A 12,892-nucleotide genomic window follows, 5' to 3' on the forward strand; every position below is an offset into this window, starting at 1 on the left:
GTCACTCAAAAAGCGACGGATGGTGCGATTAGACACTGATGGACCTTGACCTTGGAGTTCAGCTTGTCTCTCTTTGGAAGTTGTCCTTGGCTTTGTGTCTACTATTCTCACTATCCTTCTGCCCATTCCGGGGTCGATTTTCCTCTTGTGGCTGTGTCCAGGGAGGTTGGCTGCAGTCCCATGGACCTTGAACTTCTTAATAATATTTGCAACTGTTGTCACAGGAACATCAAACTGCTTGGAGATGGTCTCATAGTTTTTGCCTTAACATGCTTGTCTATAATTTTCTTTCTGATCTCCTCAGACAACTCTCTCCTTTGCTTCCTCTGGTCCATGTTCATTGTGGGACACACGATGATACCAAACAGCAGAGTGACTACTTTTCTCCATTTAAATAGGCTGACTGACTGGTTGCACGATTGGAGTCATGTGTGATACTAATGAAAGAAAACAACTAATTTGAAAAATCACTCTAATCCAATTATTTATGATCTTTTCTAGGGGTACCAACAAATGTGTCCAGGCCACTTTAGAATATCTTTGTAGAATAAACATACTTTCTCTCTTTTCACACTTGCTTTGCTTTACTCAATGACATATCAAACGCATGCAGGTATACATGGGACAATTGCTTTTCATTTAATCGCTTTTTAGGAGGCATAAAACACTTTTTTCAATGAGCTGTAAGGGTACCAACAAATTTGTCCATGTGTGTACTTGGCTATTCATGAAAAATTAATATGATGGTGGTTGTGTTTTGTTTTGAACTAAATATACAGTTCAATATGGCAAACTAAAAATACAGGCAATATGGCAAACCAGATCACAATGTACTGCATTTAGGACATCAGGAAAATTTGTATAGTAAGATTGTCTGATAAAATAGTGCAGATTTAATGCAAATGAGAGGAAAAATTGCATGGGAATTTCCCCCTATAATGTTTTCCAATTCAGAATGTTCCAGAAACCTCATATCTCTGGTTTTGACACAGTCTTGAAGCCACAAATGTCTTTATTCAACTAAATAGTATCTGTGAAGGGCCATTTTCCTGGGAATATGTGGCTCATACCATATTAATTACTACTAGTGGACCACATATTTAGCAAATTATGCAAAGTTTGTTTCACATGCTGCTGGTAAATTCTGCAAACATTAATCTTCTGTCAACTGTGCTATTTGTTCACAGAACTGAACGTTCATTTTTTGACAAAGTATGACAGTAGTAAAATTAGAGACATTAAAAAATAAACACCTTTCACTTACATCTATACCAGAAACTTTCATTATTGCATTCTTTGAAGATCATCTTTTCCTCGTCTGTAGGTATATAAGCCATATTTATCTGGCTCTTTTATAAGGGGAAAAAAAAGAATATTAGGAGTCAGTATGTGAAGTAACCCAGCAATACTAAGCAAAGTTCTATACAAATGCTTGCTAAACACAGGCTTCCATTATTGGCAGTGGGCTACAGCCCCCTGGAGAAGATATGGAGCAAGCTCAGCCTTTCTTCCAAGTTTGGAACTAGAGCAGGCTTTGAAAAGTTTTTCTTTTGCTCTACAACAGTGTTCCCTCTAACAGGGGCTCCCAGATGTTGACTACAACTCCCAGAATCCCCAGCTGCAATGGCTTTTGCTTGGGGATTATGGGAGTTGTAGTCAACAACACCTGGGAATCTCTATTAGAGGGAACACTGGTCTATGTGCAAATTAGTGACCTTAGTGATCGACACTGTAGAGGGAGAGAGTAAGAGGGCTGCTTTTTATCCCCTTTAAAAGTAACATACTTTGAACAGAATTTACAGGGTTGCTTATAACAAATAAAGATTTTATTAAGTAACTCTACCTCTAAATATTTTAGTCTAGGTGCCATGGTGGCACCTGAGATTTGTCAAGACCTAAGCTAGGAAGATGAGTGGAGATCATTCTTGCAGTTACATAGCAGTCCCCACCTCCCAGGTCCCAAGCTGGAGGCAATCTGGTCACTGCGATGCAGTGCACAAAGCATCTTAGCCTCACAGGATCAAACCAGCAAGCCCAGTGCCTGCTTTTCCTGCACATCATAGGAACATAGGAAACTGCCATATACTGAGTCAGACCATTAGTCTATCTAGCTCAGTATTGTCTTCACAGACTGGCAGTGGCTTCTCCAAGGTTGCAGGCAGGAATCTCTCTCAGCCCTATCTTGGAGAAGCCAGGGAGGGAACTTGGAACCTTCTGCTCTTCCCAGAGCAGCAGCTCTATCCCCTGAGGGGAATATCTTGTAGTGCTCACACTTCTAGTCTCCCATTCATATGCAACCAGGGTGGACCCTGCTTAGCTAAGGGGACAAGTCATGCTTGCTACCACAAGACCAGCTCTCCTCTCCGCCAAACAGACCATCTCTGCCAAACAGCCAAGTCCCACGTGTTGCTTTCTTGCTCCAGGGCAGAAAAGAAAATCACGGGGTTTGGCTGCACTCGTTGGCAGGAAGGGACGATAGTAGTGTTTGGTGACGAAGGCTGGCTAAAAATTGTGTAATGTAGGGATGTGCACGAACTGGTTTGCAGGCCATGTTGGAGGCCTATGAACCGGTTCGCTGGTCCAAAAGACCGTCACTGGGGGCGGGTGTTGCTTTAAGGGCGGTGGGATTATACTTACCCCTCCCGCCGCTTTCCCCCCTCCGGTGCTCTATTTTCAAGTAAAATCTTTGGAGTGGCAGCGGTCCTCCCTGCTGCCCCTGCCCCCTTGTTGTCTGCAAAATGCAGAAGTAACTTCCGTGCATGTGCCCACCACTGCCATGCGTGTCACGCACGTCACTGTGCCATGCGCAGTGCGCATGGCAGTGCACATGCGTGGGAATTACTTCCGCATTTTGCGGACAACAAGGGGGCAGGAGCGGCAGGGAGGACCGCTGCCGCCCCAAAGATTTCACTTGAAAATAGAGCACTGGAAGGGGGAAAGAGGCCGGAGAAATAAGGACAACCCCCCCACCCTTAAAGCAACACATACCCCCGGCGTCAGACTGCGTCTCCGCGGTCCATGCACATTCCTAGTGTAATGCTGGTTAAATACTGACCATGTGTACATTGAACAAGTGTTTTTCCCCCCCAGAAAAAACTAGAGATGTTTTTGCTTATAGATGCCGTTGCTTGCCTTCTGGATACACTTGATTTTATGTTTTTGCCCCCTCCCCCATCTGTGCCCAAGACATACACCTACCAACTTTATGACACTATAATGTGTAATTGTACTGTAAATAAATTCAATTCAATTCACCTACCAACTTTTATGGCCATTTCATTCATTTATTTATACTTACATTTATATTATTACATTGATATCCCACTCTTCTGCCAAGGAGCCCAGAGCTATTGTTACGTTTATTGGCCATTGGTTTATTGGCCATTGTTAAGTTTATCCTCACAACAACCCCGTGAGGTAGGTTAGGCTGAGATACATATGGCTGGCCCAGAGTCACCCAGTGAGCTTCATGGATGAATGGGATCTGAACTCGGGTCTTTCCAATCCTAGTCCAACACTCTAACCACTATGCCATGCTAGCTCAGCATGCCATTGATTAAATAGGGTATAGCTCTTAAAAGCTTATACTGCTATCAGTTTTTTCAGTTTTGATGTGCCACAGAAAGTGCTGCTGTTTTTGCTACCACAGACCAAGAGGTATTCTTTGGGAATATTATTGCTTTAGTTTATTTAAGATCACAGCAAGAAAACTAAAATGGCACTAAAGCACAGTGCACAATTCAGAGAATTGCGGAACTAGCACCAGTTGCCCAGTGGAACATTTTATTTATTAAATAGCAATGCCTTATATTGCATAGTAAACCACTTTTGAGATGACAAAGCCTACGTCTCAAAGGAAGAGTCCAAAATCTTACTGGGCATACTTAAAGAATTTCTCTGAATCATGGTTCTAGAGATGTTTTGATCATTGTTTGTTTATTTATACACACACACACACATTGTTACACACATTGCCCACTACTTCAAATGGTAAACAGTTCCAGGAGCACAGAGCAACTGAGATTTTGGCTCCCTTTGGAAGAGATTATGGTCTCTTTGTAATATTTGGCTTATTTACAAACATACAAACTGAGCATTAGATAAAGTATTAATAGCAGAACACCATTACAAACAGCAACAAGTTACAACCCCAAAGAACAGGCACAAAATGTTTCAGTCTTTTTCTCTCTGTCAGCCTCCACTGCAGTCTCACTCAGAAGCAGTCTGTTTAGGATCATTAAGGCCCTATTAAGTCACATCTACTGGTTTCTTGGACTATCAATCAGTACACCAAGAAGGGAGTCTTCAAATAGTTTAAAAAAAAAAAAAAGAGGGGGCTCAAAACCTGAGAGATACCTAGAGGAACACCAAAGTGCCCACTCCTTCCTTTCCATATTGATGACCAATTCAGATTTTAAAAGTTTCCACCAATATATGAACATTAGATCTGCCTCCAATAGAAGCCTTCTAACAATACTTCTGTCAAGGCAAGTATGACATCACGTTAATCACCTAAGCCGTTTCATACACTGCAAGGTTATTTCTTCATACAAGAACTCTGTGAGCAGAAACCACAATATTTTTTGTCAAGCATCAGTTCTTTAGATATACATTTAGGTACAATTCAGTGTTCATAAGAAATATCTAACTACAGAGCAAAATACAATATGAAGATAAGTGGGAGGAGAGAATTCATGCCTCAACAGTTTGGAGCTGCACTGCTCTTTTGCCTAACGCTTCCCTTTTTTCCCCATTTCCGCGAAATTGCAAGCCGGATTCAAAGTAATTATCCTTGATGCTAGAAAAGAAGGAAGAAACCAATCATCATTAACTGATTTGCTTAGAGTTCTCAACATACTAAAGCCCCACGCAGAAGAAAGAGCAAGACCGGAGGACGCAGCTTAACGACACCCCGCCCCAGTTTTTAGACACAAAGAAGCGAAAAGCGGACCTGAATTGAGCCCCCGTGGTCGGGGTTGTGGGATCCTTGTCGCACCTGCTCGGGCGGATCCATACGTGGACTTGGAAATGTAGCAATAGCAAAGAACCAACACTTGCAACCCCTGAGATTCCAGGGGGAAGGGGGAAAGCAAAACGACCGGAAGCTCACCCCCAGACACCGGAAGGGCACGGAGGACGCGATTACTACTACCATTAGATCAGGGCGCAGCTCCTCCTCCTTTTCTCCTTGCCCTGCCCAGCGCCAAAACACTGGCGGCTTCATCCGCACGCTACTTCTCACGCATACTACTTCCTTCCTGCAAATAGCATGCGGAAGTACAGCATGCGGGAAAACAATTGTTGGTGTTTTGGCGTTGACTTGAGCAGCGAGAGGTGTAGTATCACTTCGCCCTATCCATCAACGAGTCATGCACTGTGATGGATAGGGTGAAATGATACTACAGAGGAGAAAGGAAGGAGCTGCGCGGCACAGCATGGGGAAGGTCGGAGGACCAGAAAAAAAATCTCCTTTCTCCGCCTTTCCTTTCTTTCTTCGCCATGCCGCGCAGCGCTTGCATTCTCCTTTCCACGCAGCTGCTTTTTTCCTCCCTTCCTTCCCCTTCTGCGCTTCTTCCCCTTTCCTTCTTTCCTCTTCCATGCAGCTGCTTTTTTCGCCATCCCTTCTTCCTGCTTTCTTCTTCCGCACAGCTCCTTTTTTTCGCCCTTTCTTCCGCACGCCATGCCACGCAGCTCTATCCTTTCTCCTCCACCTGCAAATGCCAAAGCACCACCGGCGGCTTACTTCCCACCGCCTCTTCCGTTCCTTTATTCCTCCAAGCAGCTGCATCCAATCCAAAGTGCTCGCCGGCTTCCTTCTTTCCCGGGAGCAGCACCTTCGTTTTTGCTCGCGCCACGCCGTGCCGAAGCGTTAATAGAGAGATGATTCTGGTACTAATCTAGGAGTTGTGTTTCAACACACAGGGCAAGAGAGGGGGAAGGAAGGGAGTGAGAGAGCGGAGAGGAGAAGGAGGAAGGCAGTAGGCGACACAAGGTGGTGGAAGGCTATGGGCGAACCCCCAGAGGTGCACCACCTGCAGATTTGAGTTTGTCACCCCTATATTAGATGATTTAAAGAATGCTACAACTCTGCTTGGAAGCAGATGGAAGGGGGCTGGTGAGGTGGGAAGGAATCCACTGACTTCATGCACGTTTTCTTCTTTTTTAAGCTCTCACAAAGGCATATTTAAAACAAGACAAAACCGATACTTCTACATAATCCAGTTCCAATTAGAAGCCTCCATGTGTGGAGCAAAAGTGGTGAAAGTCAGGGATCAATGTGAACAAATTAAATTTTACAGGAAAGCTAGGCTCTACATCCATTACAATGTTTTGAAAATTTTGTGCTTTGCCTAAAAAAGTTATACTCCCTCTTCAGAACATATGATTTGCTAGTAATTGGTTCATAAAAGGGATTATAATTTGACTGTTAGAAGAAATAGGAAGATGAGACAGAAAATGAAAAGGAGATTGTCAAACAGACCAGTTGTAAGCATGTTTACTTGGAAGCGCCAGTGACAGTGATTTTGATTGAGTTTACACCTAGAAGTGTATAGGACTATAGCTTAAGATGCATATTTGTTACCTGTATGTTATAAACCAAGGTTTGTATATGAGTGTGCAAAGGTCTGCCACTGAGAGCTTGGGTTTCAACTGCTAAAACTTCCAGTGCTTCATAAGCTCCATAAGGCAGAAATTCAGCAAATGCTGCTTTCTCCAGTAGTCAGCCAGTGTGGTGTAGTGGTTAGAGTGCTGGACTAGGACCGGGAGATCCGAGTTCAAATCCCCATTCAGTCATGAGACTTGCTGGGTGACTCTGGGCCAGTCACTTCTCTCTCAGCCTAACCTACTTCACAGGGTTGTTGTGAAAGAGAAACTCAAGTATGTAGTACACCGCTCTGGGCTCCTTGGAGGAAGAGCGGGATATAAAGTGTTTTTAAAAATCTAATATTATTATTTACATACAATTTAGAATTAAACATGTGCACGAACACTAAAGCACCATACAATACACAGCCTACCAGTTCACACAATGCAGGCATTTTGAACTGCAATAGCATATGATCAGATAGCTCTGCTCTTCTAATATCGTTAACAAAAAGAATTACTTTTAAATCGGTGAGGATTAAGGTATTTCAGAGTAAGTAAATACAGTATACAAACTGGATACAGCTTTAAGCAATACATAAGGCAGATGTGGTATGGTATTTCATATGTGGAACATTTGGAGGCTATTATTACTTTTATTTTACTATTACTACTATTATTAATTACTATTGTATTGAGAACTTTTCAGCAGAAAAGTTTTCAAAATGGTTTACATAGGAAAAAACGGGATGATTCTCTGTCCCCAGAGGCCTCACATTGAAAAACAAAACAAAACAAGATAGACATCAGCAACAACTGCTGGAGAAATTCTGTGCTGGGGCTAAATAGGGACAGTTGCTCTCCACCTGTAAAATATAAAAGAACCACCACTTCAAAAGGTGCCTGTTTGCCCAGATTGATGGATTGATTGGTTAAGTGATTAGGGATGGGCTCGGACCGGTCCGGAGGCCATTAAAAAAGCCTCCGGACCGGTCTGGACCTGGGCGGTCTGGTTCAGGTGGGGGGGTACCTTTAAGAGCGGCGGGAGGGTTTACTTACCCCTCCCGCTGCTTTCCCGCTCTGGCGCCCGTAATCCTTAGAGTAATTGGGACAGCAGGACACCTTCCTGCCACCCCTTCCCCAACGTTGCTTGAAAAAATTCCCAGCATGGGCGGAACTACCATTAGGCAAGGGGAGACAATTGTCTGGGGGCCCCACTGCCTGGAGGCCCCCCCCCAGAGACACCCCACATGACTCCCCATTGCCCCCTGCCCAGCCCCAAGTTCCCTCAGCCACTTGCCCTGTTCGTCCTCTCTCCTGCTTGTCCTCCTGGCCCACAATCTAAAGCAGGGGGCAAGCTGCTAGAAGCTCCTTTTCTCCCCGTCCCTTAGCTGATCGGCCGGTGGGCGGGGCTTTAGGGAGGCCTCCGTGTAGGCCTCGCTGAAGCCTGAGCTTGAGTAGGCCAGCAGGCCCCAAGAAGGAAGGAGGCTGGCAGCCACCACAGTACTCTGCAGCAGACCCTCTGCCCAGGCCAGACAGCTCAGCCTTTGCCAGGTAGAATGTGAATTCCTTTTTGTGGTTAACCGCCCCCCACCCCGCCGATATATAGGGATCTGCTTGCCATAGGACTTCGATATGGGTGGGGGGAGAGACTGAGAAGTCTCTGAATGTTTAATTTAAAACAGTCATATAAGTGGCTTGTTTCATGGCAGAAAATTACAAAAACTTCTGGAACAAATATATTTTATTCATTCATTCATTCATTCATTCATAAATGCACTTATGTTCAAGTTGTTTTGCAACCCAGAAGGTCTGAGTGAGAACTGTGAAGCATGTGTGGTGCTTTTATTTTATTTTATTTTTCTTGTGTGTGAACTGCTCCCCAATAACTTGCAGGGACTTCAGGGTAAATCTGGCCAACATGTGAATGCAGCATCTCCATTCCAGAGGAGATGTGTGTTAAAGGGTTTTAAAAGCCCCTTGTGAAAAACCTCCTGGAATCAAACTTTACTGAATTTGTTCAGAATTCTGAGAAAACAAACATAGGCTCACCCTGCATGGTTGAAAGTCTCCTTTGCTAATCTGCAGCGAGGGGCCCATTTTAATAATTAGTGTTTCTAGTGTGTTCTAGACATTAAAAGTAGCACAAATATATAGTACTCAATGTATATCACTATATATTGTGAAGTGTGTATGTTTGTATTTAGTGAAATGTATTTCCAGGCAGCATACTTATTTTGAAGTATCAGACTTAAATTCTTGGGAGCCTGGGGTGTGTGGAGGCCCTGGACTTTGGGGGGGTGTATTTTAAAATCTCATCTCTGGGCCCACTCCAACCTTCCTATGCCCCTGCATCGAACTCTTCAATAGCTCTGTATATGAAGTAGGGATGTGCACAAATCAATTTTTTCAATTTGATTTGTCCCTGAATTGAATCACCCCCAATTTGTTTTGGGCCCAAATCTCCCCTCCCCAAATCACCCCAGATTCGATTTGTACCTGAATTTTCAAAATCTGAATCAATTCAGATTTTAAAAAGGGTCCTGGGGCCAAAAGAGTGAGGTGGGTGGCAGTGCCCAATGAGTGGAAGCTACCACCCAAATTTCAAAGAAATGGGCAAATGGGTGATTTTTAAAGAATTTTTTAAGTTTATGGGTCTTTAAGCTTTCCCCTACAGGAAATAATGGGGATTTCAGCAGCCTTAGTTATAACTCCTGAGGGGGGGAGCACCAGGGGGGCCCAGAGCAGGTTGTGGTGGGTGGTAGTGCCAAATGGGTGCAAAGAAGCTACCACCCAGATTTCAAAAGAATTGGGTAAAGGGGTGATTTTTAAAGAATTTCTGAAGTGTGCGTGTCTTAAGCTTTTCCCCATAGGGAATAATGGGGTTTTCAGCAGCCCCATAACTCCACTTGGGGGGCACCAGGGTGGCCTGGAGCAGATTGTGGTGTAGTGCACTTAGGGTGGCAACTCACCCCTAAAACCACAAGCCAGGCTAGCATTCAGCAGGGGCAGACAGACAGGCTGGGTGGCAAGGCAGGCTGGGCTCAGGCTGGCAAGGCAAGGCAAGGCAATAGGCAAGTCAAGTCAAAGCAAAGCTCTCTCTCTCCTCCCATGAGGCAGAAAGGCAGAATGGTGGCTGCTGCCTCTTTAAATCTATTCAAAAATTCCTCCTTGAACTCCCCACACCCTTGCCTGTTCTTCAACCCTTCCCCTCGCCAGTGTGGGGTCATTCAGCAGTAGCAAGAGCCAAAAGAACCAATCTGGAACCAGGAGGGCACTGCCAGCAAATCAGTCCATGCTTTTGTTCACCAATCTGAAGCTTGGAAGGGTGAGAAATTCAAAATGATGTCAAAGCACAAAATGGAGACTGCATGGAGATATCCACAAAATGGAGGTCTGAAACAACCAAACATTCAGCTCTGAAATTTGGGCGATTTGTTTTGGACCCAAATCTGGCCGGGCTAGCAGAGGGATAATTTGTTTTGTATACAAATCGCCTGAAACAGGTAGATTCGGGTACAAATCATTCTGTACCTGAACTGTACTGGACATCCCTATTGGTTATCTATATTAACCTTATAGGGGAAAAATTGGGAATACATGAAAAATCTGCCACTTGTCATATTTTTAGAAACCAAATGTTTAGCTTTTAGTGTTCATAGCTTGCAATATTCCCCCTTTTTGGCCTACATCCCAGTAGGCTTATGTGCTCACCCAGCTGTGTGTGTGTCTGTGTGTCTGTGTGTCTGTGTCTGTGTGTTTCCGGACCAATAGGAAAGAAATTGGGTACAGTTGTAGGGACACATAGGGACACCTCACCAGCGTAGTTTGTGATATCAACCATCCCAATTCAAGATGGCAGATGCGTAAATGTTTGAGGTACAAGTGGCTAACTTGTGAAGTGCCCCATGTGGTATAAAGATATGATAAATCAATACAATATTTTTTATTTTGGATTTTAAACTTGTGGTTTGCAATGCTTTGGGGAAACTGCCTGCTTTCTAAGCAAGCCTCACTGGGGTTTTTTCAAACTCTTTGTTCTCTTTCTGGCATCACCCTCTATGACATCACCTAACTGTCCTCTTAACTGTCAACTGCTCAGAAGTTTGCTGGGAGTCAGTTTCTGCTGTTTCTGAAGCAGTTTCCAGCCTTGAATGGGAGAGTGGATCTGGGAGAGTGGCTGCTTCCTCTCTTCTCTGCTTTCCTCTGCCAGGGTTCGCAGAAGGGTTATTTTCCAGATGCAGCTAAAGGCTTCAAGGACCCCAAAGGGCAACTCCTGGGCACCTTCAGCATCCTACCAGGGGAGTCGTAGTCATCATGATGGAAGGGCCTTCTCTTCTGTGCTGTGGCCCACTTCATCGTGAGTTTCAAGGGAGTTCTGCCCTCCCTCTGTTCCCTTTGGAGGAGACTAAGGGGGTTTCTATAAAAAACTACTTTATCTGCTAATAGCTGGACCTCTGTTAACTGGGCCAAGAGATGCCTTTTAACATGGAGACTCTTCCATTGGGCACCTGGAGAGCAATTATCCCTATTCAGTCCAGCACAGTGGCTCTTCCAGGATCTCCCTTGTGTCAGAATCAGCACTGCTGAATGGGCAAAGAGGTACCTTTGTGGGTAGTTCTCATATTTAGTGGGGGGGTGGGGGCGGAGGCAGGAGCAACTGTCCCTATTCAGCACCTTGGCTGTTGATGGTGTCGTGTGTGTGTGTGTGTGTGTGTGTGTGTGCATGCTTGTTAATCCTTTAAAGGTAAAGTGTGCTGTCTTTGCTAGAATACCAGAGGGATTTACCATTGCCATCTCCTGCGCAGTATGAGAGGATGCCTTTCAACATCTTCCTATATCGCTGCTGCCTGATCTAGGTGTTCTCTATAGTCTGGGAAACATACCAGCGGGGATTTCAACTGGCAACCTCTGGCTTGTCCTTTGGGGACAAGGAAATATCTTCAGGCATCCTTGTGGCACACAAGGACTTCACCCTTGCCCACTGAGCAAAGCACCACTTTGTAAAGTGGTGACTCTCTTCTATTTAGCAGGATGGGGAGCAACTGTCCCCTAATCAACCCAGCCTAGCATCCTTCTTGGGCTACTGCTGGTCTCTCTGCTGTGCTGCTGCACAGTCTGTGTCCCAATTCCCTTTGGGGTAGGGAACTCTCTTCTCATTCCTTTGGCAATGTAAATCACATTGAGAATCCCTTTGGGTTGAAAATAGCATATCCACATTTGTCCTATTTGTGGATCGTGAGTGTGACTGGAAAGAGTTACAAAGTCACACAGTCCCTCTTCCCTGTTCGTGTGCCAGGCTGCACATTGCCCAGACCTGGGTACTGTGGGTTAACTGCTTACACAACTGGATGTATCTGTTTTTTCGTTACATCCATAGAAAAAAAAGGCACCAGAACAGGACCATGAAAGATTTGGGGGACAAGTGGTTTTTCCTTTGATCTATCTGGTGTAAGGTCAAGATGCGTAAAGATAAAGCAGGATCTAGCAAGGAAACAGCGGACTTTGAAAGAAGGTGTAGTAGTCAAGAAGAGAAGAGGTGTATCTGGGGAGGGGGTAGAAAAAAAGAGAACCTCATGGGGCAACAGAAGGGGAAAGGCGTAGCTGGGCTGTGGGGTGGATGACAAGAGAAGAAAGGCCTACTGGGCAGGAAAAGTCAGTGAGGACTCAGGAGCAACCAAGCCAACGCGGACACTTGCTAAGGAGAGATCCTTACAGCTTCCTCCAGAGGTGCTCTTACCCCCGGACTTTGGGGCCGAAGTCCAGGGCCTATTAATTCGATTTCTATACCGCCCTTCCAAAAATGGCTCAGGGCGGTTTACACAGAGAAATAACAAATAAGATAAATAAAATGGATCCCTGTCCCCAAAGGGCTCACAATCTAAAAAAAAACCAAAACCCATTAGCTAGACACCAGCAACAGTCACTGGAAATACTGTGCTGGGGGTAGATAGGGCCAGTTACTCTCCCCCTGCTAAATAAAGAGAATCACCACGGTAAGAGGTGCCTCTTTGCCAAGTTAGCAGGGGTAAGTCTTTAGTCTGTCTTGGATGGAGTGGTCGCCCGGAGGAGCATGATGATGCTTAATTTGCAGGGGAGGGGAGCCCCCAAAGGTCTTTAGGTCCTGGCTCCAACATTACCTAGGTGCACCTCTGGCTTCCTCAGAAAAACCACAGACAGACATTTTCTCTGAGAAGAAAGGAGAATCCTTCCTTCCTCCTGCTGCAGCCTCCTGTCTTCCCTGATTTGCCGGAAAAGGTGCCATTCAAGATATTCTGTCATCTGATTGTTTGGGGACTACCTGACT

The 12,892-nt window shown here is 44.9% G+C and overlaps 1 protein-coding gene across 5 annotated transcripts in view; it reads right to left on the reverse strand.

Moving 5' to 3' along the window:
* OCIAD1 (OCIA domain containing 1) overlaps nt 1-7,901 on the reverse strand; it is a 28,810-nt gene extending 20,909 nt beyond the window's left edge. The window contains exons 1-3 of one of the 5 annotated variants that reach the window (XM_053253383.1): nt 5,744-5,761; nt 4,699-4,798; nt 1,265-1,349 (exon numbers count right to left, since the gene is read on the reverse strand). In XM_053253383.1, coding sequence (XP_053109358.1) covers nt 1,265-1,337 — 73 coding nt within the window. In that variant the 5' untranslated portion in view covers nt 1,338-1,349; nt 4,699-4,798; nt 5,744-5,761. The other 4 variants (XM_053253385.1, XM_053253384.1, XM_053253382.1 and 1 more) reach the window with 4 other exon arrangements.
* Between the last annotated feature and the right edge of the window lie 4,991 nt (nt 7,902-12,892).

The sequence above is a fragment of the Hemicordylus capensis genome, chromosome 5 (assembly GCF_027244095.1).
Source record: "Hemicordylus capensis ecotype Gifberg chromosome 5, rHemCap1.1.pri, whole genome shotgun sequence".
Taxonomy (NCBI): domain Eukaryota; kingdom Metazoa; phylum Chordata; class Lepidosauria; order Squamata; family Cordylidae; genus Hemicordylus; species Hemicordylus capensis.